The 23,633-nt window shown below is 37.7% G+C and overlaps 3 protein-coding genes across 4 annotated transcripts in view; 1 reads left to right on the forward strand and 2 right to left on the reverse strand.

Annotated features, from left to right (window-relative positions):
• Nucleotides 1-820: 820 nt before the first annotated feature.
• Nucleotides 821-4,492, reverse strand: BHLHA15 (basic helix-loop-helix family member a15). The gene is made up of 2 exons (XM_032983716.2): nucleotides 4,254-4,492; nucleotides 821-2,259 (listed from the first exon to the last, which is right to left on the reverse strand). Exon 2 carries the CDS (start codon nucleotides 2,239-2,241, stop codon nucleotides 1,741-1,743), a length of 501 nt encoding a protein of 166 aa, XP_032839607.2. The 5' UTR covers nucleotides 2,242-2,259; nucleotides 4,254-4,492; the 3' UTR covers nucleotides 821-1,740.
• On the forward strand, nucleotides 4,055-5,770 carry LOC116959365 (vasodilator-stimulated phosphoprotein-like). Its single transcript, XM_042798896.1, has 3 exons — nucleotides 4,055-4,115; nucleotides 4,228-4,677; nucleotides 5,211-5,770. Exons 1-3 carry the CDS (start codon nucleotides 4,055-4,057, stop codon nucleotides 5,384-5,386), a joined length of 687 nt encoding a protein of 228 aa, XP_042654830.1. The 3' UTR covers nucleotides 5,387-5,770.
• Nucleotides 5,771-5,884: 114 nt separating this feature from the next.
• Nucleotides 5,885-23,633, reverse strand: part of LMTK2 (lemur tyrosine kinase 2) — a 106,156-nt gene continuing 88,407 nt past the window's right edge. For both annotated transcript variants that reach the window (XM_032983664.2, XM_042798862.1), the window contains 8 exons: nucleotides 22,120-22,253; nucleotides 18,913-18,997; nucleotides 18,171-18,292; nucleotides 16,543-16,692; nucleotides 13,362-16,281; nucleotides 11,673-11,808; nucleotides 11,036-11,284; nucleotides 5,885-9,906 (listed from right to left, as the gene is read on the reverse strand). In XM_032983664.2, the coding sequence (XP_032839555.2) occupies nucleotides 9,878-9,906; nucleotides 11,036-11,284; nucleotides 11,673-11,808; nucleotides 13,362-16,281; nucleotides 16,543-16,692; nucleotides 18,171-18,292; nucleotides 18,913-18,997; nucleotides 22,120-22,253 (3,825 nt within the window). In that variant the 3' untranslated portion in view covers nucleotides 5,885-9,877. The remainder of the gene's footprint in view (nucleotides 9,907-11,035; nucleotides 11,285-11,672; nucleotides 11,809-13,361; nucleotides 16,282-16,542; nucleotides 16,693-18,170; nucleotides 18,293-18,912; nucleotides 18,998-22,119; nucleotides 22,254-23,633) is intronic.

Here is a 23,633-nt window from a genome sequence, read left to right on the forward strand (position 1 = left end):
CCCCGGGGCTGCCACAGCAGGGGCGCGGTGTAGTACGTGGAATTGGAGGTATCCGAGTGGTGCATTTTCATCCCCAAACCTATTTAGTCCCCCCACAGTCATTTACATGAGACAGTCCCCAACCTCCCGGCACTGACACCAGCAGTGCAGGGCAGGGGTGCACATCTGTGTTCTCCTCCCAGCCCTGCAGCTGGCCAGAGGTTACAGCTGGATATGGCCAAGGCCCAGTCCCACTCCAGTACACCACCCCCCATTCCATGGACAGATCAGTCTGGTGTTAGCACAATCCCAGCAGGTCCTGGTTGCATTGACCTACAGTGTGAAATAGGACAAAATAACATCAACCATGCTCTTACCTGCAGAGATGCTAAGTAGAGCAATCGAAACAAAGTGCCTCGGTGGTACTGATTTCTCCCATTATAATCGGACAACACCTAAATACATCAAGGGCTTTACCAATAAGGAGCAGCTGTTGAATGAAGTAAGATACAGCACTGTTATGGCAAGTCAATTCGAGAACAGATTAGGTAATATTTTAATTAACACTTGAGCCCTAGCAGGGCCAATCACAATTATTTTTGTGTGAAACCAGTTTGGAAACTAAGAAAAACCCAAGCTGAGGCAGGATCCAAATAATTTATATCTCCAGGAGAGAGGGCAGATTCTACGTTGGCTATCTGCACCACAGAGCAACAGCCGTCCTGTTGCGTAGGGCCGGGGCGTGGGGGTAGGAAGAGCTGTAACACAGTGGCTCCATAGGCAGCACAGTCTCAGTTGGGACAATAACAAAAAAAAAAAAAGGCAAAAAAAAAGAGAATCATTTTCCTCTTTGAAGAATTCCTGCTTCATTTATTGTATTTTAGAATATCAGAACCTAGCCCTAACCCAGAAATAACCCTAATCACATTACAGGCTTCATTAGCAAATAATTTGTAATTGGATAGATAATTGTCTAACTTGTAACTATACTACAGCATTTTTATCATAGTTTTGGAAAAAATAAGTCATTTGTTCCTTATTTATTATTACAATAGCATGCAGAGACCTGCCTAAAGAAAAACTCCATGAGGCTGGATGCTCTGAAATCCAGAAAATGTCCTTACTCTAGAGAGCTTACAATCTGAGAAAGCCTTGTGGATGTTTACAAGTACTTTCAAAGTTGTTATGCTTTGCAAGGTTCAGAATTATCAGAGCAAATCCAAACCACTCAAGATAAAGATTCCGATTTGGTTGCCAGTTTCCTTTATGTGCCACTTCACTCATCGAGTCAGTCAAATGTTGTCATCAATTTTAATTTCTTCCATAGCGGGATATGTAAGAACTGAGTCACTGAAAGATCGGTGAATAGCCCTACTGCCAAAATTCTCAACAAGCTCGAGTGCACTCAGGTAATGGCCTTAAATGCTCAACTCTCAAACCTTCCAGGGAGGGTGATTTTCAAAAGAAATCTTTACTTTCAAGTCAACTACAGTGTTACAGGATAGGTTTCCAGACCCTGACACACCACACACCTATCCATTAAGCTCTGAAAAATTCTTATAATTTAAGGTGATTTTTTAATGTGTCATATAAGCTACAGCCATGAGTTTTACCTGTTCGTCCCTTTAAGAAAAAATAGGGGATAGCTGGAAGCAAAAATAATCTTTTAAAACATCAACGTACTGACATGTATTATCATGCAAGAAGAAAAAAGAATGACAGTAGTAGCTAACTGTAGGTGTTTTGGCTGAAGCTATGAATTTATGTGGAATATTTTTGTAGATGTTCCTCATGATCATCATCCCCCTGTTGCTGTTGATAATGCTGGTACAATTTGGACCCCCAGGCTCCCCCCATCCCTTCTGCTGCTGGAAAGTGTCCGTTGGACATATTGAGTATAATGGAGGTCAAGGATTTAATGTAGTTTTTGGCCAGTGTGAGAGTCTCTATTTTGGAAAGTTTATTCTCAGCTCTCACATGAGGGATCACCTCCCGCAAAGCCTGGAACGCGTTGTTGAGCTTATGCATTCTCTGCCTCTCCCGCTCGTTGCTTTCCAGTCTCCTCAAATGCCTGTCCTTACTGCTCCAAGGATGCTTGGCTCTGGCTGTGGTGATCTTGCTGCTCTCCTTGTTTTCCCCATTCCTCCTTTCTTTGTGACGTAAACATTTCACCAGTTCTTTTTTTCTCATTGCTGATTCCTCAGAAAATGCTTCTTTGTCAACAGTATGCCTTCGCTTCTTTCCTTTGGTTTTAGTCTTCATGTTTTAAGCATCAATGTACTGTAAAAACATGATACCAATATCTTTAACTGTTGCACAGTTCCATGCTAAACAAATGACCTGATGCAGATTTGTTTGGTATGTTTGTTTACTTGTTCACTACTGGAAAACCATCACTGGCTCTCAATTTAGTGATGTTCATTTTAGAAGTTGAGAATGTTACTAGTCAAGATGACCTGTACAGATGAACAGAGGAGGAAATCCTTTGGGTTTGTTTTTTTTTTTCTTTAAGAGAACAACAGATCCTCCTTCAGCTGGAAGGAAGAGGTGTTTTGATTTCACATGCTTCTGTTTTCTCCCTGCTCTAGTTACCACAAGTTATAATAAAACCATATACCACCTCATTGTACATATGAAGGCTTATGTGTAGGGTATTAGACAGAACCCTCAGGCTCTTACTCTGAAAGTAATTTCTCCTTGAATTCCTAGTAGTTGCTCTTGGTAGAAATAGTTTTCCACTATATTTATGAGCAGTCCACTAGAGGGAAGCACGACACACTACCTCATATAGAAACTCAGAAACTCTTGGCCAGCAACATGTTTTCACCCACAGCATTTCTGCATTCTGGGCTAGTCCATGTCCTCCCCCCCCTCCCCGAAAAAAGCACTTCCCTTTTTCAACAACAATTAAATAATGGTGGTGCTTAACTGCAGTTTCTAGCCCAGTTCAACAGCAGAAGAGCAGTATTTATTCTCCAGTTGCCCAAAAAGACACAGTAAAGTTCCTTCCTCACATGTCAGCAAGGCAGATGACAGAATTGAAATTTTACCCTCCCTCAGCCCAGATTCCATGCCAACACTACATCTGAAGACAGCAGCTCACAGCAACCCTGCCTCTAACACCAACAATCAGTGTTACTGACACTGCATTTACAAAACGCTTCCTTCCATTTTCTTCTAGATCATGTAGTCATAGAAAGGTTTGGTCTTAAAAACAAAAAAAAAACCTTTTTATGCTGATGATATTATGTAGGAGCAATCAGAGAGTCCATGAGCCAAAAAAAAACCAAACAAACCAACCCAAAACCACAGTAAACCCTAGCCACAGGTGCTTGACTATCCCAGTACAGGACATTAACCTTAGCTGAAGCAGGTGGTGAGCAGTTCCCAGGTGTGCTGCAGTAAATATCACTTCCTCTCTCATGTCTTCAGAGACACCTTCAGCTGCTTGACATTCAGTGACTCACTTCTCTGCCTGTGAGAGCAACCTGGCCATCCCTGCAGTTCCTTACTACCAGGGAGGCAACTTTGCCAGAAAGGACAGAAATTCGTAAAGCAGTTTTGTTAGGGTAGCACCCAGCTGACAAATGCTGAGAGAAAGACAGCTCGGAAGAGCTTGTGTTGTGGGAGCGTAGAAGAAATGTTACAGACACATGAGTATCTTAAGCAATAGGACTAAAGCCAAGCATTGAGTTTGTTCTAGACTCAGTCTAACTCACTTGGCAGAAAACAAATAACTGCAGGACAGAAAAGGCAGGCAAAGGAGAGCAGTCAACTTCCCCCCTCCAGTGCAAAAAGCACCACTGGGGAAAGCAGAAAAATGAGCAGCTGCTGCTGTTTGAAAGGATAACAGCCCACAGGACTTGGCGAAGAGTAGGTTCTTGAAGGCAGCCAGCAGAGAAAGCTGGAAGAAAATCCAAGAGAAAGGAAGCTTCAGCAAACTGTGGGAGCAAAGTAGTCTTTAAAACTGCAGGCCAGCGGAAAGCAAATGGGATTACATAAGAAGGTGCTTAGCTGGCCGAGGTTTGCTCTCAGACTGCTGCACACTACTGTAACCTGATGGACAAATCACCTCATGGAGCCACAGCGAGGCTGCCGGAACCCCCAGGGAGGTGGCATGGGTGTGCAAGGAGAGAGTAGAGATGGAGAGGGGACATCAGGAGCAACAGACTGGGGTGGTCAAGAGAAACTGAAAAGAGAGCAGCCAAATCCAAACAAGGTTTCCACCCTCCGCATCCATCCATCAAGGCTGGTGTCCCTCCTCCGTGACTTACCGCTGCCACCAGCTGCGGAAAAGGTGCCCTAGGGCCGGCGGGGTGACACAGCAGAGACCTGCGGGAAGCCCAGAGCTGCAGCAGGGGCTGAGCCAGGGTCTGTCACAGCAGCAGCCTGTGAGGGAACCAGGACCGCCTCACACTGAGGACAAGCCCCAGGGACCAAGCCGGGAGGCGCGGGCGGTGCCGCCGTGCCCGCGGCCCCCAGCCCCGCCAGGCAGGCGGACGGCGGCCCCGCTGCGACACGTCGCTTTAGCGGCGGGGGCGGGCCCGGGCCCGGGCCGGCGCAGGCGGGAGTTCCGCGCCTCAGCCGCCGGCCTGCTGCGCCCCGCGGGGAGGGGCACCTCTGCTGCGCGCCACGCGTGTACCGGGGCGAAGCACCGGATCCCGGCAAAGGAGTCACGCAGGGGCACGGGACCCCCAGGTATTGCCGTTACCCTTCCACCCGCAGGAAGGGGGCAGAGCCTGGAGGCAGCAGCCAGCAGAAGGCTCTGGGGGCTTGGGTGGTCACAAAATGGGTGACAACAAAATGGCAGGGGGGAGGCAGCGCGCCCCACCAGCTGTGCAGCAGTGTTTGTATCGAGGCGCTGACACCAGAGGCTAAGCCAAGGAGGGGTCAGTCTAGTACTTACTGCAGCAGGCGTTGTGTCCTCAGGTGGAGGAGGAAGGAGCCTGTCTCATCTCTGTTCTGCTAAGGGCTGTGCAAGTTATCATCCCACCTGTGGGAAAAAGGCCCACAGACAAAGGAGTTCCATTGCTTGCAAAAAGGCTGATGATGATAGATTGCAAGTGCTCCAGTTCTTTGATAACAGGTTCTATATAAGACAACCAGTTTAGTGCCATGGGATATTTTACATCTGTTCTCAGTAATGACCACTGTCTTGGTCAAGTTTCAGCCCAGTAGTTATATTTTACCTAATGAAGTTAAGTCATCTTCATACCAGTTTCTCATTCCAGGACTGAACAGTTGCCAGGACTCGAACAGCTGCAATACTATGTGGGGGCTTCCACAGCAGCCTCCATTAACTACTGACATCACTGAGATGTGTCATCACAACCTTAACAAGAGGCAAAACCAGCACCATCCTCCTGCCTCAGAGTGCCCAGAAGGAAACAGTCTTGATCTCATGTGAAAGAAGCTACCAATACACACAAGTACTACATTTACCTGGCGATCTTAGGACCATTTCAGCACATGCACTTAGATTAAAAAAAAAAAAGAAACGAAACAGAAAAATCATCTTCTATAAATAAATGCAATGAATATTGAGAAAACATACCATTAACCTGTTTTCTGAAGGATACTTAAAATTTTGAAATCTCCGTTCTTCCTACAAATTCTTAATTCTAGGATTAAAAGCGATATTCAATCGTTAGAATCACGCAGTTTGTATTTTGAGTCTTGCTTCCCTACTGACTGCATATACAGATTATCTGAAGTTCACACAGGGGTGATATTAGAAGATATTTAAGGTAACTACACTATTTAGTCTAGACTCATCTGCTGGGACTGTAGCTTTGAGCTTTTGGTACTTTCTCAGCCTCTGGACACTAACAAATATATCTTAAAGTAGAATTGTACCGTGGACATTGCTGGTGCCTGTTTAAGAATAAACAAACAGACAAAGAGATTATAAATATATAACTGTATTTTATTTTTAATATTAAATATTTTTAAATTACAAGCAGTTTCTTGAATCACACTATGCATGATAATCAATATACAGTAGAAATTACAATTTAAAAATGTACACAATTTAAAGACATTTTGACCTGAAATTTCATTAACTATGATATATTGCCATAAACCTCATACCTGTATTAAATTACAATAGGAAAACCTCATACCTATGATTTTGTTACATAGTTTCTCATTTACAAATAGAATTAAACATTATATATACACACACATCAGTACCATTTATCATTTAAGTTACACCTACATCTGTGCAAGTTCAAACAATTTCATAAACAAAACTAACTGTAAGTCATATTCAAGTTTCTGAAAAACAGGCTGCTGGTATTACAAATACTTATTTTCAATAAGTTTATATGATGTTTGACTCTCCTCTAGATTTTTTCCAGTCTTATACCAAAACCAGTAACATAAAAGGATATTTCTGTATGACTTAAAGCTGAAGTAATTTTGTACACTCTGTTCTTATTTAAGGCTATTTCTTATAAGGCTAATATACTTGGATTCCACCTTTCACCAACTCCAACAAAAATATCCATGTCTAACACCTGACAATGCTGACATTTTAGCATAGTGCTTAATCATAAAAAAAAGTCTTTCTACCAACAAGCCTCCTCATGAAAAAGATTGAGTACTACATAAAAATCTGCTAAAAATACTGATAAAAAGAATGAGGCTTAAATGGCTTTCATTAGTGCATCAACAAGGATATGAAAAAATGTTTAATCCGTTCATTTCCATGAAAATGGCAGTTTCCATAAATGCAGTTACACACGCAACATATCTGCAGCTTGGGGACTTGGGAGAGTACAGGTGTTCCCACTAAAACTGGACACTTCTTGCTCTGTTGGCTTCTCACTACGGATCCTCCTTTTTAAACAAACTTTCTTAGGTGGGAAAAATCAGATCTTTTAAATAACTTTAGTAGCCAAATTGAGACAATGCCTTCATTATTCAAATAATCAATATATTATACTAGAGAAGGAATTAAAATGTAACCAGTCTTCATAATAAACCATTGAAAATAGATACATGTACTTCTAAAATGAAAACCATGCTTAAGTAGCTAGTGCAAGAAGTTACATACAGTTTAATGAATGATTTCTAACAAATCCCCTTATTATAGTATAACATGTTGGAATTGCTAATTCGTTTTCATTGTGCCACTGACTGCTAGGCAGATACTTAAATATTGTTAATAGTTGATCAGGTTTTTAACTATAAATTTTTCCAAAAAAAAGACCCATTTATAATATTGCAATCCAGGCTACTGGATTACAGTAATTAAATTTCCTGTTTAAGTGAGTTGAGTCAACTTTAAATATTTCTTTCTCTTCATTGTACAGCTAAAAAGGACATTACCTTGCTTAACAGCATACACATCCCAGCTTGTTTGGAAAAAATGCTCCTTTGGCAATTCATTAGCAATGAGTCCATCTGGACAAAGGAGTAAACTTTCACTTCCTATGTAAGATTCTCTTTAAACCGGGGTAAAGAATAAAAATCTTAGATTTCCATCAAGCAAATGAAATTCCTGATGTGCAAGATAAACATCTGATTTTCCAGAATTATAAGAAAGAAAATGCACAACCAAATTGTAACATTCTGGATTATGAGCTTTTATTTAACCTTGGACTATATTTTAAATAAAATTATTCAAAATTAAGGCTAACCTCCAGGTCTGATAGATCTTTCACCATGCAAGGCAGATAAGCCCACACGTTCTTTGCAGACCATTATGGAGTTTCATTCTTACTATGGAGAATTACAGAAGAGACACCTTAAATCTAGCTGTATCAAGGAGTTTAATGCAAGAATTACGGAATTTCTAAGCAATAATTTGTGCGCAGTTACCTACATTTGAAAATACTGAGAGGAACGCACAGCTTCCTTAAACCCTCTACAGTATATACTGTAAGCCTGTGTTAAGAACTACTTGGTTTTGCCTCTTAAAATCATGTTTTGGGAGAAGTCCATGAAAACTCAGTTCCTCACTTAATACTGAAGAACAGTTCTGACTAATTCTGAACCTGAGTGCCTCATCAGAAAAAGTTATCCCAACAATACACTGGCAACTTTAAATAACATCATAACTAAATCATTCCCTTTTGATAGGTATGGAAACCATTCTGGTTAAGGGCTAAATAATGCTGGGAAAAAGCAATGAACATATTCCTGTAATTTTAAAATATACTTAAAAAAACATCAGAATGCATATAGAGGTTTATGAAAACAAACTTCACACATCTGAAAATACCTAGTCATCCCATACTTCACATGATGAAAATTCTCTGGTGACTGGATCTGAACAGAGAGCACTTGGACCACCATTATAATGAAGCCCTGCCAAAATAGCCACTAAAATACAAAGTGCTTAGTATTTTAGTACATTTGTATTTTTACTGTCCTAAAATACAAAGCCAGGTAAACTGCTCCTATCAGTATTTCCTACAGATCCACAGCTACATAAGGCATTCCAAGAGGTTAGGGATTTGTTTTTCAACTAAACTCACTTTGGAGTAATAATTATGTATAGGATTTATTTTTTTTTTCCCAATCAGTTTAAAAGATTAAACTAGCTAAATGCATGGTAGAGTATGAAGGTTAAAAACACCTCACATATTATTCCCTTCCCTAGAGACAGCTCCCAAGCAAACTTTACTATACTGCATCTTTTGGTCAGTATGCATTTCAAGAGGTACCATGGAGCCTTGCAGACATCTTAAAATAGGTCTGGCCTTATAAAGGGTGCAAAATTGGGCATTAACCATTAACGTAATTCTTAATTGTCATAACATCACTGAGAGGTAGATTTACCATAGGCCTCTGAATGGCAGCCCCAATCTGCAGTGAGCAGAAGAATAAGCTTCAAAATTCACAGAATGTACAACTGAAGGGCCAAGCGTCTATTGAATCCAGCCTATTGAAATTAGTCTTTTTATGAGATTCATAAATTCCACAGTTTTGTACAGCCAATTCTTCCTCTTCTCTCTCCAAGGCAGAAATTGTAGTAAAAACTGAAAGGCCCTTAATTATGATATAGTCAGACGCTATTACAATTTAAGGAGTCAGTAGGATCATATTCAGGAAATAAGAGACATTATGTCTGTCATCTAAAAATTCCAGAGTTTATCTCATATTCTTTTCCAGTTTCCTATAAAACATGAACACTAACAATCAATCTACAACCATTATAATTTAGAAATGGTACTGAATATAAGATTTCAGCAAGTCTAACATAACACTCAGAAGTTATGTATGTTTTACAAGTACCGTGCATAGCAAAGGCTATGAAAAGGACAAATTAAACTGGATAACTGGGCCAATTCAACTTGTCTTAGTTTTCTTGAAAGATTTAAGATTTTGATTCTGTACATCATCAGGAAATAAAGTAAGAATAATCCATAGTGCAATTGTAATAAGCAAAGTAGTATGTAGTGATATCTTTTTGAATAAATATGGCTCACTACTGATCAACTATCATTCATACAGTTTCAGCAACACAGCCACCTGTTGCACAGGACAGTTATACACAATTCTACAACAGGTGTATGTTCAAATAGATAATGAACTACATGGAAAAATATAAAAAGAATATTATACAATCTCATACATAAACCAGACTGTAGTGTAATTGCTTTACTTGTTTCTTAAGTTATCTGAAAAATACTTCAAGTACTTGAAAACAGCGGCAGAATCATCTTTCAATGAAAAGCAAAATTGCACTGATTTAAAAATACATTACAAAGTTAAATACACATTCAATTAATGTCCTGATTTAACATTGCTTTCAGTGTTTACTTTCATTTCTTAGTACTTCTTGATTACCTGTGTTACTCCAGGAGGATCCAGAGTTTAAACAAAGAAGTTTCAGACACAAAGTAGTCTGTATGTTTTATGTATGTAGTCCAAGGAAGTTTTAATTCATTTAATCTTTTTCTCCATCTTCACTGCTTCCTATTAGTAAAGGAAAGGTCAAAAGATACAGTGAGATTCTTCTGCACAACCCTCACTTCTTTGTGAGACTCCTCCTAGAACTTGGCATTCTGCTGTTTCGCATTTCCAAGTTTTGGTTAATCTTTCCCTACAGCTTTCAACTACTGTGAACATTTGGTACATTTATATACAGACATCTGCTTAAATCGCACAGTTCAATGTCACTTCTTAGGACACGTAAGGCAATGTAGGATCTCCAAATAATCTCTCTTATCTGTAAGTTACTAAGCAGCAAACATTATCTAATCAATAAGCACAATACAAGAATAATACAACTCCATATAACACTGATTACATATTTATAGACATTGACCATTAGCAAGGCTCAGCAATCAGTAATACTTGTTTTTAATAATGCAACATGTTATCAAGATTAATAATATGCTGAACTGATTCAAGACTGCTTATTTTTGTTATTCTTAACCCTCAAAAATATTTCAAAGTTTTAAAAAAAGCTTCTTGTTACGAAGAACACTTCTGTTAATAAATACTACTAGTACTCAACATTGCTATGATCAGATTGTTTGGCTCTCCTAACAGAAACTATCCTACTCACAGCTCTAGAAAACATGCTGCAATTCTTGAGAGAATGTCAAGAATGTACCTTCTAAAAGCAATATGAAAAGAATCCGAACTGTAAAAAAGAAGCTTAGACAACAATAGCAGAAACATTATGTTCCTAGCATCCTTACCCTGTGCAATGAAAATAAAATTGTGACTTTCGACAGTGCAACGATGAGAATTATTCAACTGCTGTAGTGTAGCAGCTACACAGGAATGCGTAAGGACTGCATAGATGTCATTTATATAAATGTAGCACTAGTTTTTTGAACAGAAAAGCTGTAAGCTTGTCCTGTAAATGTGCCACAGAATATTCAAACACAAGTCTGTAGCAACTTGGGTGAAAATAATCTCAATCTAAATGGAAAGCTATGTCTTTACTGAAATATAAGACCACAAAGAACTTTCATAGTGTAAAAAATGCATTTATAAATTAAATATTTAAGATAGAACAAGATTTGTCGTATCTATGACATATCTTTGCATAAAATTCTTAATTGGTAATTTAAAAATAGTTATTAGAACTTACCTCCTTGCTCTATATCTGAATCTGTAAGATGCGTAAGAGAAAAGCTTGCCATGTTTGCAGGAGAGATAGAGAATCTGGAATAAGGGGATGGATGTGACCAGTTCTGATCAAGAGTCCGGGAAGGTGGAGGTGGAGAGAAGTACTTTGATGACTGAAGTGGTGGTTTTGAACTAATAAGACTATTAGCTGCCTTTGATATAAAGGATGGGTCTGGAGAAGAGAAGTCATCATCCCATTCAAAACCCCCACCTTGGGGAAAGAAAAAGGAAGCAATTTAAAGTCATGTAAAATCATATATAGTATTAAAAGCAAGTCCCTGGAAAACTGCATTAACCCCAAACAAAACTTAGAGCTTTTCTATTCTAGCCCTGGGGGTCACAAAAGTTTGTCACCCAGTTTGGCTGCCTCTCAAGATACCCCAGATACATCAATATATAAGCAACCAGTATTACATCACAAGCTTTGAAAATCAGTAACACTAGTATCTGAGCCTAGCTGAAGCATATGCTTAGGATGCAAAACTGAAGCCAATATGGTATAGTGAATTTACAAATCACATACAATTTAAATAACATTTCATTAAAGACTATGCATAAAACTGTCTCAGCCCCTGCTGTGTATAAATATATTCAAGTACCTTCTTCATCTGTTGAGCTTTCCGAATTTGCAAATCTATTTAAGTAACTAAAACTTGAAGATGGAACAGGAGTGCTGTGAGAGCCTTCCCCGTTCAAGTCTGTTGCATGGTTTCCCAGCTCCTTAGTTGGCGTTTCCTAAGGCAAACAAAATAACTGATTTAACTCTCCTGTACAATGTATCCATGCCTATAGATGCAAGCATTCAAAAAAAAATACGCTCCCCCATGCCCACCATCAAATCTACTGTGGAATTAAAGGATATGTAAACTCTGAAATTAGTACCATGCAACAAAACTTTGAGTTGTAGATTAAGCATATCCATGTACTTCTATTTCTAAAGAAAATTGTAACAAACCTATGCTAAAATCCACACAGGAAATTACTATTTAAACATTATTTATGATATTAAAAGGTTTCATATTTGTAGGAACAAAGCTAAAACATCTTCCAATTGAAAACAGTTCCCTTATCAGCCCTATACAGGTAGGGTTTTTTTCTCTTTAATAACGCCTTATCCCACATCCCAACAATTTAAAAAAATTTTTTTTACCCCTTAATCATGCTTCAGGATAAAAAAGACAGACATTGTATGACCAGTATTTGAAGCAGCCAATATTTTATCAATTACTGTAATAAGAATTCAACAACTAAGAGCAGTTTAAACATAGCTAAGTTTTTTCCTTCCTCTCTGACAAAAGGATTACTATTCTACAGACTGCCTAAACACAAATATATCACCTACATTTTCTATTCCAAAGCACAATTATCTCAAATATTTATGTGCGTCATCATAAGCAACATTTCCAAAGCTTGACAATGTGACTGTTCTTTTGAACTCACTGTACTAGTTTAGTCACCATAACGTTAAAATCCCCTCTGTATCAAGTTACAGAAGTTAAAAATGGATAAAGCAGATGGGGAAGCAAAGGTAACGCTGAATTTTGTAAGCGGATCAGTATTTCACTGAACTTGAATCACACTGGATTAATAAAAAGTATCATAAGCATCTAAATACTGATCTCGTGTTGGATTGTGTTTTAAGGAAGATTTACCTTAATGCTAACAAACACAGGTTTCAGAGTTAGGTTGTGGGTTTGGTTTTTTGTTTGTTTTTTTTTTTTTTTGGGGTTGGTTGGGTTTTTTCTTCCTTTCTTTTGTAAAGGCATTTGAACTTAAACCAAAAGTCCTCAAACTGATTAAACAGATGAACTGTTTCTACAGAGTTACAACAAAATTCTGGTAAAATAAATTCATCAAATCTGGTCCATAACGATGCTCTCTCACACATTCAAATTAAATACAGCTTATAAAAGTCAGAAAGACATAATTAAAACCCACATTTCATTCAGCACAAGCAGTTAAAGGTCCAAAAACGATGGAAATTCAGGATTTGACAACCAATCCCACCCAAAGCAAAGCTCTCCTTCACTTCAAATTAGTGCTGCTATTTGGCCAGCAGCACACAACTGCACCTGGCCAAGGAAAATGTCTCTCTATATATAAAGAATATATATTTTTATACATATAAAGAAAAAATAGTCTACATCACAAACAAGATCCAACCCTGCCTAAACAAGAAAGGTGATCTTGTAACAATGTGTCCACAAGTATTATTAAGCTATTCACCACATTTTGTTTAAATAAACCCAAACCAACAAAAACTTTAATTACTAATTAAAAAAAGATACCTGATCAAACAAATAGACTGTCACATCATCAAAGAATGTTACAGCCTTTTTTTCATTTTTCCAATGCTCATGTTGCCTTTCATTAAGAGGTTTTGGAAGTTTCAACAAGCTTCTCAGATGTTTTCCATCATCCTTGTCAGTAAGGATCTCAGGTACTTGATGAACAGTTTCATCTTCACTGTCAGAACTCAGACTATGCATATGAAAAGTCCTCATGTCATCCTCAGAATCACTGTTTTCATCCTCCTCATCCGCATCATCACCATCTTCTAAATCAAGCATTCCAGAAACATCAAGTTTGCCGAGGTATTTTCCTTCAATATCTGGCTCTTTCAGTTTTTGTCCTTCAATGTGATAGAAGGACTTCTCACTGTTACTCAAATCTAAAGTACTGTGTATATTATGCACTGACTTTAACTCTCTGTGTGAAAGAAGTTCTGAAGTATTAGTGCCAACACAAGAGACTGTTTTATGAGAAGTCTCAGACAGTTTTATTTCATCCCTTAGGTTACTTTCCATCGCTATTTCCAGGGAATTCAGAGTTGCCTCAGCCCATTCATCAGGACACCCCTGCATTCTTGCATCCATCTTTTGAATCTCTAAGCTGTGATTTAGTTCTAATTTTTCATTTTGATTATTGGTATCCTGGTAATTCCTTACATCACCCTCTTCCTGTCTCTCTTCAAAACTATAATCCTCTTCGGTATTATTCCCTCCTCTATTTGAAGAAACAACACACATAGTCTCTCCTGACAGATTTACAGTCTCTTCCGTTTTTTTATCTGGCTCAGAATCATTATCAGAGAAATAGGCAGAGTCTCTATATGAGTTTTGATTTCCACCCAGGAAAACCTTTGGGGTTATTTCAAAACTGCTGTTCACTGCATCTAAACAAGCTGCTGCTTCTGAAACAATTATGACTGGATTAGAAGGTAAATCACTGACATTGCTCTCGCTGACGACACAAAGAGCAGTATCCACACTAGAAGCATCCTCAACAGTGACATGAGAAGTCCATTCTGGAGATTCCAGGTTCTCTGTTTCATAGCCACTGTCAGCAGGTTTATCAGGTGGCAAAAGTTTCTGAGGACTCTGAGCCTGTAAAGATTCTAAAACCTCATTTACATCTAAAGAATCCAAAGAATCAGGAGTCTCTAAGGCTTGTTCTACAGTTTGTATAGGAGATGAGCTGTCTTCCAAAAGACTATCCTGACTTGTACAATCTGAAGCAGCAACAGAAATTAAGGTCACCTCTTCTGGAATATCCTTAGAGTTTTCAAAATGATTTGATGTTTCTTTTCTTTCCTCCAATAAACATTCATCTTTTTTTAACATGGGAGACTTATCTTGCAAGTTTTTTTTCATATCTTCCTCATCACTACGTTTTTCTTTATTAAAAGCTACTTTATCAGACTTGAAAAGCATTCCCTGTTTCATTTTTGCATTACACTCATCAGCTTCAACAGCAACACCGTAATATGGATTGTTTCCAACATTATTATTTTTGGCATTATTGGATAGCTCTTCTTGACAGATAATATCAGTGTTATAGGACATGACTTCATTGACTTCCACATTTACAAGTTTTCCCTCATCCTTCAAGCAAGGAAGATTTGCACAATTATCACATGACTTATGTGCTCCAGATGGACTAGAGGATGCCTGCATCTCTATAGTAATCTGAGACTGAGAATTTGGATCTTTGTTCATTGTCACTGGGTTAAAATTTTCATCTTTCACTGTTTTAAGACTTTCATGTATTAAAGAAAAGACCTGTGCATTTTCAGTCAGCACAGGCTCAGGCTCTACAGAGTTTCTATTTGAGGTTTCTAATATACCTGTTAGGACATCATCTGGTTTTTGCCCCAAATCACTCCTGGTTTTGTTAGACAATAACCCTGTTAATAAGTTTTTCTCTTGAAGAAATAAGAAGTTATCAGAAAGTTCTTCTAAAGTTACCAAGTCAGATTGGTGAGGGATATTTTCACGTAAGGAAACTATTTCATTTTCAGAAGCATGACTAGAATGCTGCTTCTCAGAAAGGCCTACTGCCTTCCTAGCATCTGTGTTTGAGTTTAAAACAGCTGGTTTAAAGTCTTTAGGAATATAATTTGTTTCAGCAAAACCAAATATTTCTCTGTTTGTCAATTCTTCTGATCTGTCCCTGTCATTAAATATATTCTGGAAAGGACTTTCTGGACTACTAGTAGCAGGTAAAAATTCCTCTTTAGGATCTGTATTGTAGTGGAAGAAGTCCCCATCAGTACTAGATTCTTCAACATCAAGATCCCTGAGAACCGTAAAATGAGAACTTTTTTCTTGTACAGCTTCTTGATGATCAACTTCTGTAGTTAGTACAACTGATTGGTTATCAAAATTCATGCTGCAGCCACTTCCTTTTTCCTCTAATTGGATATAGTAGTCATTTCCAACAGAAAGCTTGTGTGCATCAAAAACAGGTAACACTCCAGGGACAGCAAGTGATGCTTCTTGACCACTTCCATCCTGTGCTCCCGACCCTTGCTCTGAAAGTGACCTCTCAAAAACCTCCACTGGAAAGAAAATACTAGTGTATGTCATTGCTTCATCAGGATTCGCACGACCACATTCATCAAAATGATCATGTTTAGCTGCCTCCCAGATATATTCAAAGCTGAGACCCTGGCTTGTTTCAGTTACAGTAAGAACTTCCTCCATCTCATGGCCAAGTCTATCTCCTGTGAAATGATCTAAGATTGGAAATGCAGAATTATTTGTTTCCCTATTTGAGGTGTTTGGTTTAAGAGCGTTCCACTGCTGCTCAAAATCAATCTCTGAGTCCCTTTGGCTTTGCATGCGTAGGTAAGTTAAAAGTCTGTGCACTTCTTCTGCTGTTGGTCTCTTTTCTGGAGGTAGCCAACAAAACTGCAAAACTTCATACCTATACAAATAAGAAACATGTTTCAATAGGTTTCACAGTGAAAATGGATTTATAAAATTCAGATTTTTAACAAGCTAAGGAGTAACAACTGATATAACTGGCAGGAATTTCCATCTATAGCATTCCTTTTACTCATTTTATCTATGGTTTCTTTACCAGGACCATGATTCTGTGTAGCAATTTCAATATATTAAGAGAACAGAAAAATTTGAGAAACTTCTTCAGCAGCTTTATGAATAAATAAAAACATTTAGAGCTTACCATCTATCAGAGTATGGCTGCTCCAGATGCGGCTTGAAGAGTTTAACCTGCTTCTCCTTTATGACATGGGTTAGAACTTCCTTGTCAGAAAAGTCTGAGTAAGGCTGAGCAGCATTCTCAAACAGCTCCCATAACGTTACACCCAGGGACCTAAAAAAGAGCAGAAAATGACTGTGCATTCTAGGAACTATTCTGAAGTTGCTTTTCTAAGAAAGTAAGAATTATGGAAAGCATAACTGGCAAGAAGAAACAAATATCACTCTCCCATTGGTTCTATACTAACTTCAGAACCCATTAACTCATTTTATTTGACAAAATGCTAGAAGCCTCAAGAAAAGTTGCTTGAAGGCAATAACAATTAAGGTAACACCAATGAAGTCAACAAACATATAAATGGCTGTAAATGATTCAACTATGGAAGAAACCCCCGCATATTAAAAAAATAGGAAATGCCTATTTAGAGAAGAAAGATGAAAAAACCTCATGGTTAGTCCAACAGTAGAAAAAGCTTTCATCAGAAATTGCAGTTATGGGTCAAACTGCTAGAAAACGAATCTTTGTTTCGGTGTTCATATAATGACTTATTTTTAAGTAGCTGTGCTCAAAAGCCTTTGATCAGTGCTGTATACATACTGTATACAACACTAGTCACATTTGCAGTGATTAGAGTTGATACTGATCTTTGGGCAGCCTTTGCTTCTCAAAATGCAAAGTAACTGACTCTGCATGTATTACGGTAGCATAATTTAGATTGGAAGGGGTCTCTGGAAGTCATCTAGTCCAAACCTGTTCAAAGCAACTCTGTGTAAGAGGCACTAAAATTCAAATTGGAAACCCTAAGACCCCGGCTGCTTGTAGTTTAAATGAACAGCATGACCTGAGGAAGCCTGCAAGGAAACCAGCATTTAGATAATTTCTATCTATCCCACATTCCTTCTGCAACCCTACACTTAAATTAGTAAATAAAACCTAGTTTACTAATTAATATCCTTAGAATACAAAAGCAGGAATTTAACTACAATGTTTTCAAAAATGTTAGTCTAAGCTTCAATTTCCACTATCCAAATTTCTTAGGACATGAGGATTGAAGTGGAACTTGATGATTTCAAAAAAGTTTATCTTCAAGATTTTCACCAGCCATTGCCTATAAGCTCTTTGGTAGCAGGGACAAGCAGTTAAGTGCTGCTCTCCAATGCTGCAGCAAGAAATTAAGATGCTAACTGTTCTACCAGTGGAACTTAATTGGGCTGTAGTGGGATCAACTTTTTAATGTCATCCACAGCTATTATATTTCTGGAAAAGTCATTACCATTTCTTTCCTTTATAAACATCTGAGGGCCTTTGGCAAACATACAGTAATGACTTTTATTAGTACAATACCTACTCTTCTGCAAAACATTTTTTTCCTTAATCTAACTGCTCTCTCAATTGATTTCTAAGCATCTTTCCAAAGCAAGATGTAGTTTCAGGTTTGTAGATATTAACCTACTGTACATCCAATGAAATAGAACAGTAGTGCATGAGATCAATATTCAATTTAACAATAAATATTATTTACTCCTTTGTATAACATTTGAAAATATGTTCCCAAATCGCTCATTGAAATGATTTTAAAGTCTACTACATACCATATGTTACTGTATTTATTTGGCTCTGCAGATAACAATCTGTCTTGAAAACTTGTTACTAACTCGGGTGCAGTCCATCGGAGAGGAACAAGTTTATTCTCATCTGTCTCAATATAATCCTCCTAAATTATTGATAAAAAACAGAGTAAGACTGAACAAACATTGCATCAACTTCCACAACTGACAGTCCTTTCCTTAGTATGGTTTTATGTGATCCCTATGCAAAAGATTAGAATTAAAAAAATTAATCCCATTTTCCCCAAGTAGCAGAGGATAATGCTATAAAGGAAACGTATTCACTATTCACTGCACAGTAGAAAAACTGAATGCCGACTTATTGTTAAGGGTTTGGTACTCCAAAAACATTTTTAATTAATGCCTTGAATTTTACACCGCCTTGATACATTTAAATACTTTGAACATTTTCATTACGAAGCTTGATTGAATTTTTCCTAAAACATTAAAATGAATTTGTGCATATTTTAGGACTACTGTAAATAGGACCTAAAAATGATAGATTTAGCCACAATCTTCCTTCTACAAGCATAAGTTCCACTCATCTCTAGGAAGATCACCTATTCTGTTACATGAGCTTCCTACAGTTATTTGCCAGTTATACTTTGAAAGTCCATTATTTAAATAAAGGACAATCTAGTATCCATTTATAACTTTAAAGTATGCTTGTTATAACCTTAGGCCCCAAATCCTTTTAAAAAAGTGGTACATGACTAGATTAACTTACCTTATACCTACTGAATCCTATACCATAATCTCCTACTTTGACATTTAAATCAGATGTAAGAAAGCAGTTCCGTAAGGCCAAATCACTGAAAAAGCAAACAAATAATGAGACCAAACCAAGAAGTCTTCAATACTTCAAGACAAGTGGGTTAACAGAAGTGACAGTTCTTAGAATAGTCAGGGCATACCTTAAAGTATCAAATTAAAAGCCAAAAGAATTTTTAAAAAGTCACACACATTTATAGGTTACAATAGCAAGTAGCAGGCCCATAATAGCAGATCAGCCATACGAAACAATAGCACTAAAGAATCAACATCCACACTATAGACACTGCAATGATTTTATTTGTATGAGCTGTGGTCCAATCCCATAGACCTAAATCCTACTAAAGGCTAGGTACAAGAAAGGTATGCTCCTGGAGCTGCCTTTCTGATTCTCTTTGGACAAAATTAAACCAATCCATGCACTCCAAAAGACCAACTCATAATGCAAATCCAGGCACAGTATCTGGGGAGATTAATTTCAGAAGTACAATTTTGATTCAAACTAAATGTTAAGATAGTTCTCTTGTTGCTTACATTTTCATGAAGTTTTAGAACCTATACAAGCCAACAATTGATCCCCTATCTTACTGGAATACTGCAGACACCATAGTTCTATATAAACACTGAGCACTCTCAGAAAACACAAACACTGATAGGGCCTCTCCTTACAGGAGACTTACTGGACAGGATTTGCTTTGTGGCCAGAAGGATATGATTGCCCTTAGGCCCTCCCACATTTTCAAAAGAGAATCAATTTAGACCCACACAATCGAGCAGAATCTGTGTTCTGGAATCCAAAAGAAAGCTAAGCATAGTAATAAGGCAATAGCATTTAAAGATTTTTATGCAAAAAAAACCCTAGACTATCATGCTGTCCCTTATAAAAAGCTCAAAATGTAGTCAGTCACTCCTCTAGAGTAGTACAGTTTTAAGTATTCAAACTACACACAGAATTTATATGCAATTATTTCATTCTACTAATAATCCTATCATGTAGAATACTTAGACTGTTGACATGCTTAAGTGATGTAAGTCCCTCTTTACCTAACGCCTATCACTGCATGTCTTGCATTTTAATTGTCATAAGCAAAATCTATCAACAATTCAGATCTGGTTTAAATACTTTGTAATTCACAATATGATACTAAGCAACTAGTGACATGTTATACCTACAGTTAAGTTCCTCTAAGTAACAAACCCACACGTTACACATGAACTAGAACGACAGTCTTTGAAAAAGACCATCAGAAAAAGTAATGTATTTCATAAAAGCCCTTTAATAACTCAAAAAAGCTCTCAAATACACACAAAGGTTATTTCCAGTTTCCACCATAAACCAGCCCACAAGTACTTATAATCCAGCAGTGCTGCTGTAATAATACCAAGAAGCTGTTTTAGAAAACCCATCATGCAAACTCGGAAATTTATGCAAGTCTAATGAAGCTACATGCTTACTACGGAACTGTAGCTGTGACAGCAGAGCTCAGCAGACTAATTGCTCAAATATTTCGCTTCTCAGTTTCACAGAAGGGTACCAGGCAATTAAGCGCACTGAACAACTCTACCATTGCTTCTGTGAGGCTTAAGAAAAAAAAAAAAAATGTCTGAAGTACAAGCGGTCTGAAAGTCACACAGTTTCCCTACTTCAAAGAAAGAAGAAACTGTTTTCTTTTCCAGAGTCACTGAACTACACAGGTCAAACACATTCATAACCCTCAAGTATGCCCCCAGAGCTTCCCAGCTTGGTTTATACAATTGAAATAAATATCCTGGAAGAGAAAATAAAATTTTGGCTGCTTGAATTTACCACTAACAACAAAATCACTGATGCTGGAGCTTTACCACTTACTCTGACAGCATCAGGATAGTGTTGCTAGAAGTAAACATTTACAGTGAGAATCCTGCAGATCCAAAAATTAACTATTTCACTGAAAATGTACTGTTAAATTGAGTACCTACAAAGCCATGCTGCTGCAATACAAGAAACAGTGATCACTCAGTTTGACAGGTACACTTGGTACTACCTTCAAGTCATTTGAAATTGTTAAATAGGTTAAAAGAATAGCCCGGCCCATCAGCCACCAGCTAAGTTCAGTCTTTGGGGTTTTCTCAGGGTTTTGCACCTGCACCTTTCGAGACTTCAGTTTGATAGTTCAGCTTCTCCCAGAACACAAGGTCTCTGCTTTCTCTAAGTAGCAAGATGCACATTGATAAACTCTAGCACAATTTCCCAACTTACTGAAAGGGATGATGCAAGTACTGTTTCTACAGCAAAGAAGAGATTGACCCAACATAAAATCAAAATAAAGTAAACTAGGTTTCATCTGGTAAGCCATGTTTGGGGACCAAGTACTCTTTAGTATTTTAGTCATTACAAGTTTAAGGTTGATGTCTTCCAGTTCCTTACAATTTTTTCATTTAAAGATAAAAAAATTACTTTTGGTGTATTTCTGAGCAATTAGTTTAATGATTTTTTTTTTTTCCCCTTTTACAACTACTGCAATTCTTTCAGTATTGACTGCATTAACTTGAAGACATCCAGCGATTTTTTCCCCGCAATTAAAACAAAATCGTTCTCCCATTATGATTTCTTTTCAATCTATCTCCATTACTGAAGATCAGAAGATTACACAAACAATAGTTCAGTCAGAGAATACCTGCCTCAGTCAAATTTTTCATCTAAAGTCAGCTTCTCCCTTATTGCATTAGAAAATCAGCTTTTATTTTTTCCATCATTAGTAACAAAAGTAACAGATTACTAAACAGAAGTTCTAAATTGCTGTAATCTATTAAAAATACACAGCAGGTAAGATGCATTCTAACTAAATTCTAACATCTCTCCCACCACAATAAACAAAACAAATTTAACTTGGCCAAGAATTAATCAAACAACTACATCTTCTGGTTTGGTTTAGCATTAGGTTGTGTTCTGTGAGCTGCTAACCTAAAATGTAAGTGATCAGCTTTCAGACAGGTGGGAGCTGTAATACCACACCATTGGTTGAATTAGCATCTTCATAAGCATCACACCTTCATGACTTAGAATATGACTTAGACAGAAGTTTGTTAAAACACAATCTTCAATAGACACAGGTTTTAATGAAAATATCTACATGAATTTTAGAGTGCATCATAACTAAAAGCAATTTATCTCAGAGCATACCTATGCACAAAATTATGTTTATGCATTACAGCAAGCCCAGCAGCAATTTCGCATGCCATTCTCTGTAGCAGCATTATTTGTGAATCTCCTTTAATGTGTTCTTGCTCATTGCAGATATAAGTTTTCAGGTCACCCTGTAAAAGAAGTTAAAAGTACTTATCAGCCTTGTATGTTGGTTGAATCAAAAATATTTAATGAAGAACCAACTAACCACATAACTTATTAACCACGTTTGTGCTTATTTAAAAATCTCCTCGAGTTTCCAGTCTCTGTAAGGATTCTTACAGAAGCTAAGGCATATGGTATTGTCCTTTTCAGGGATTTTATTCAAATCATATAGATTAACATTTAATCAAATCATCCTAGATCAGACTGCCGCATAAAACTTAACTGTCATACAATAATACTTTCCATTAAAAAAGTTTGATGACCTTCTGTTTTCAAATAAGATGAGTTTTCAAGCGCTCCAAATCAGCAAAGCTGTCTGGAATGTGCAAGGAAATAGGAGGGAGAGACCAGAAAAAAGGGTTTCAGACATTGCTAGCTCACTAGAGCTTTATATATAAAATGCATGGTAATACAACCCACTCTAGTCAAAGAATTCAGATGATGGCAGCAGTTTTACTGAACCTAGGCAAAGCTGAGCAACAGACACATAATTAATGAGCCCACAGAAGTACTCTGTACATTACTAAAAAAATAACAGCTTGGAAATAGAGGGAAAATAACTGAGAGTTGTCCAACATTCAGGACAAGGAAGACTACAGCAAGTGAATCCAAGCAAGGGAAGAGAACAAGTTTCTTGTGCCATTATTGGTCCTACTTTCACAGTTGGAGTTTTAACCTAGCACCCCTATATTTTTGTTATTTAAAATACAGACTTTATGTAAGTTTAGCAAACTATTTCAGAGGGCATTTTTGTATTGAGACTATACAACATCACAACGTGTTTCACTTGTGTAACATTCTGGGCTGTAACTGTCCATGTCTATTTTCTGGCTAAACCTTGGGACTGGAAGAAGAGTGAAGGGAAGTCTTGAGACTGACCAGACAAGAAGGCAGTCTGAACAGGCTAAAAAGCTCTCTGATGCTCAGAAAAGACTCAAGAGCACTAAACTTCCTGTTCCTCTGGTGCTCATGTACATTAAGGAGCTATAACTGAAGCATCTCATTCCTCCTTTAACATGGTTAACTGAGGATGACAATTTACAAATCTATTAGTTCAAGTAGTAGATGTCTGTGTGCTGCATTAAAATCTCAGCGCAGTGATAGCCGAGGTGACTGGCTGGACAGTCACAAAGCTGTGTTATAACTAATAAGAAGTAATGGGACAGACAATCTACTTAAAAGCAGACACTACTCCTATATATAACTTCATCTTAATTTTTAAAAACATTAATAGATTCTACAGTACACAGAAACAGCTATTGTATCTTCATCTGCTTTATACATACTACTTATGCTGCAAGTAGCTAAACCAACCTGTGAGAAAGCACGCGTAACTTCTGTTTAAT

The sequence above is a fragment of the Tyto alba genome, unplaced genomic scaffold (genome assembly GCF_018691265.1).
Source record: "Tyto alba isolate M040663 unplaced genomic scaffold, T.alba_DEE_v4.0 Super-Scaffold_28, whole genome shotgun sequence".
Classification (NCBI taxonomy): domain Eukaryota; kingdom Metazoa; phylum Chordata; class Aves; order Strigiformes; family Tytonidae; genus Tyto; species Tyto alba.

What these genes read in the sequence shown, in the direction of transcription:
- BHLHA15 (XM_032983716.2), bottom strand. Translation starts at nt 2,241, where the DNA reads ATGAAGACTAAAACCAAAGGAAAGAAGCGAAGGCATACTGTTGACAAA.
- LOC116959365 (XM_042798896.1), top strand. Translation starts at nt 4,055, where the DNA reads ATGGAGCCACAGCGAGGCTGCCGGAACCCCCAGGGAGGTGGCATGGGT. An exon ending in CATGGGTGTGCAAGGAGAGA is followed by an intron (nt 4,116 to 4,227) that starts GTAGAGATGGAG and finishes CCATCCATCAAG; the next exon opens with GCTGGTGTCCCTCCTCCGTG. An exon ending in CAGGGGCACGGGACCCCCAG is followed by an intron (nt 4,678 to 5,210) that starts GTATTGCCGTTA and finishes TTCTCATTCCAG; the next exon opens with GACTGAACAGTTGCCAGGAC.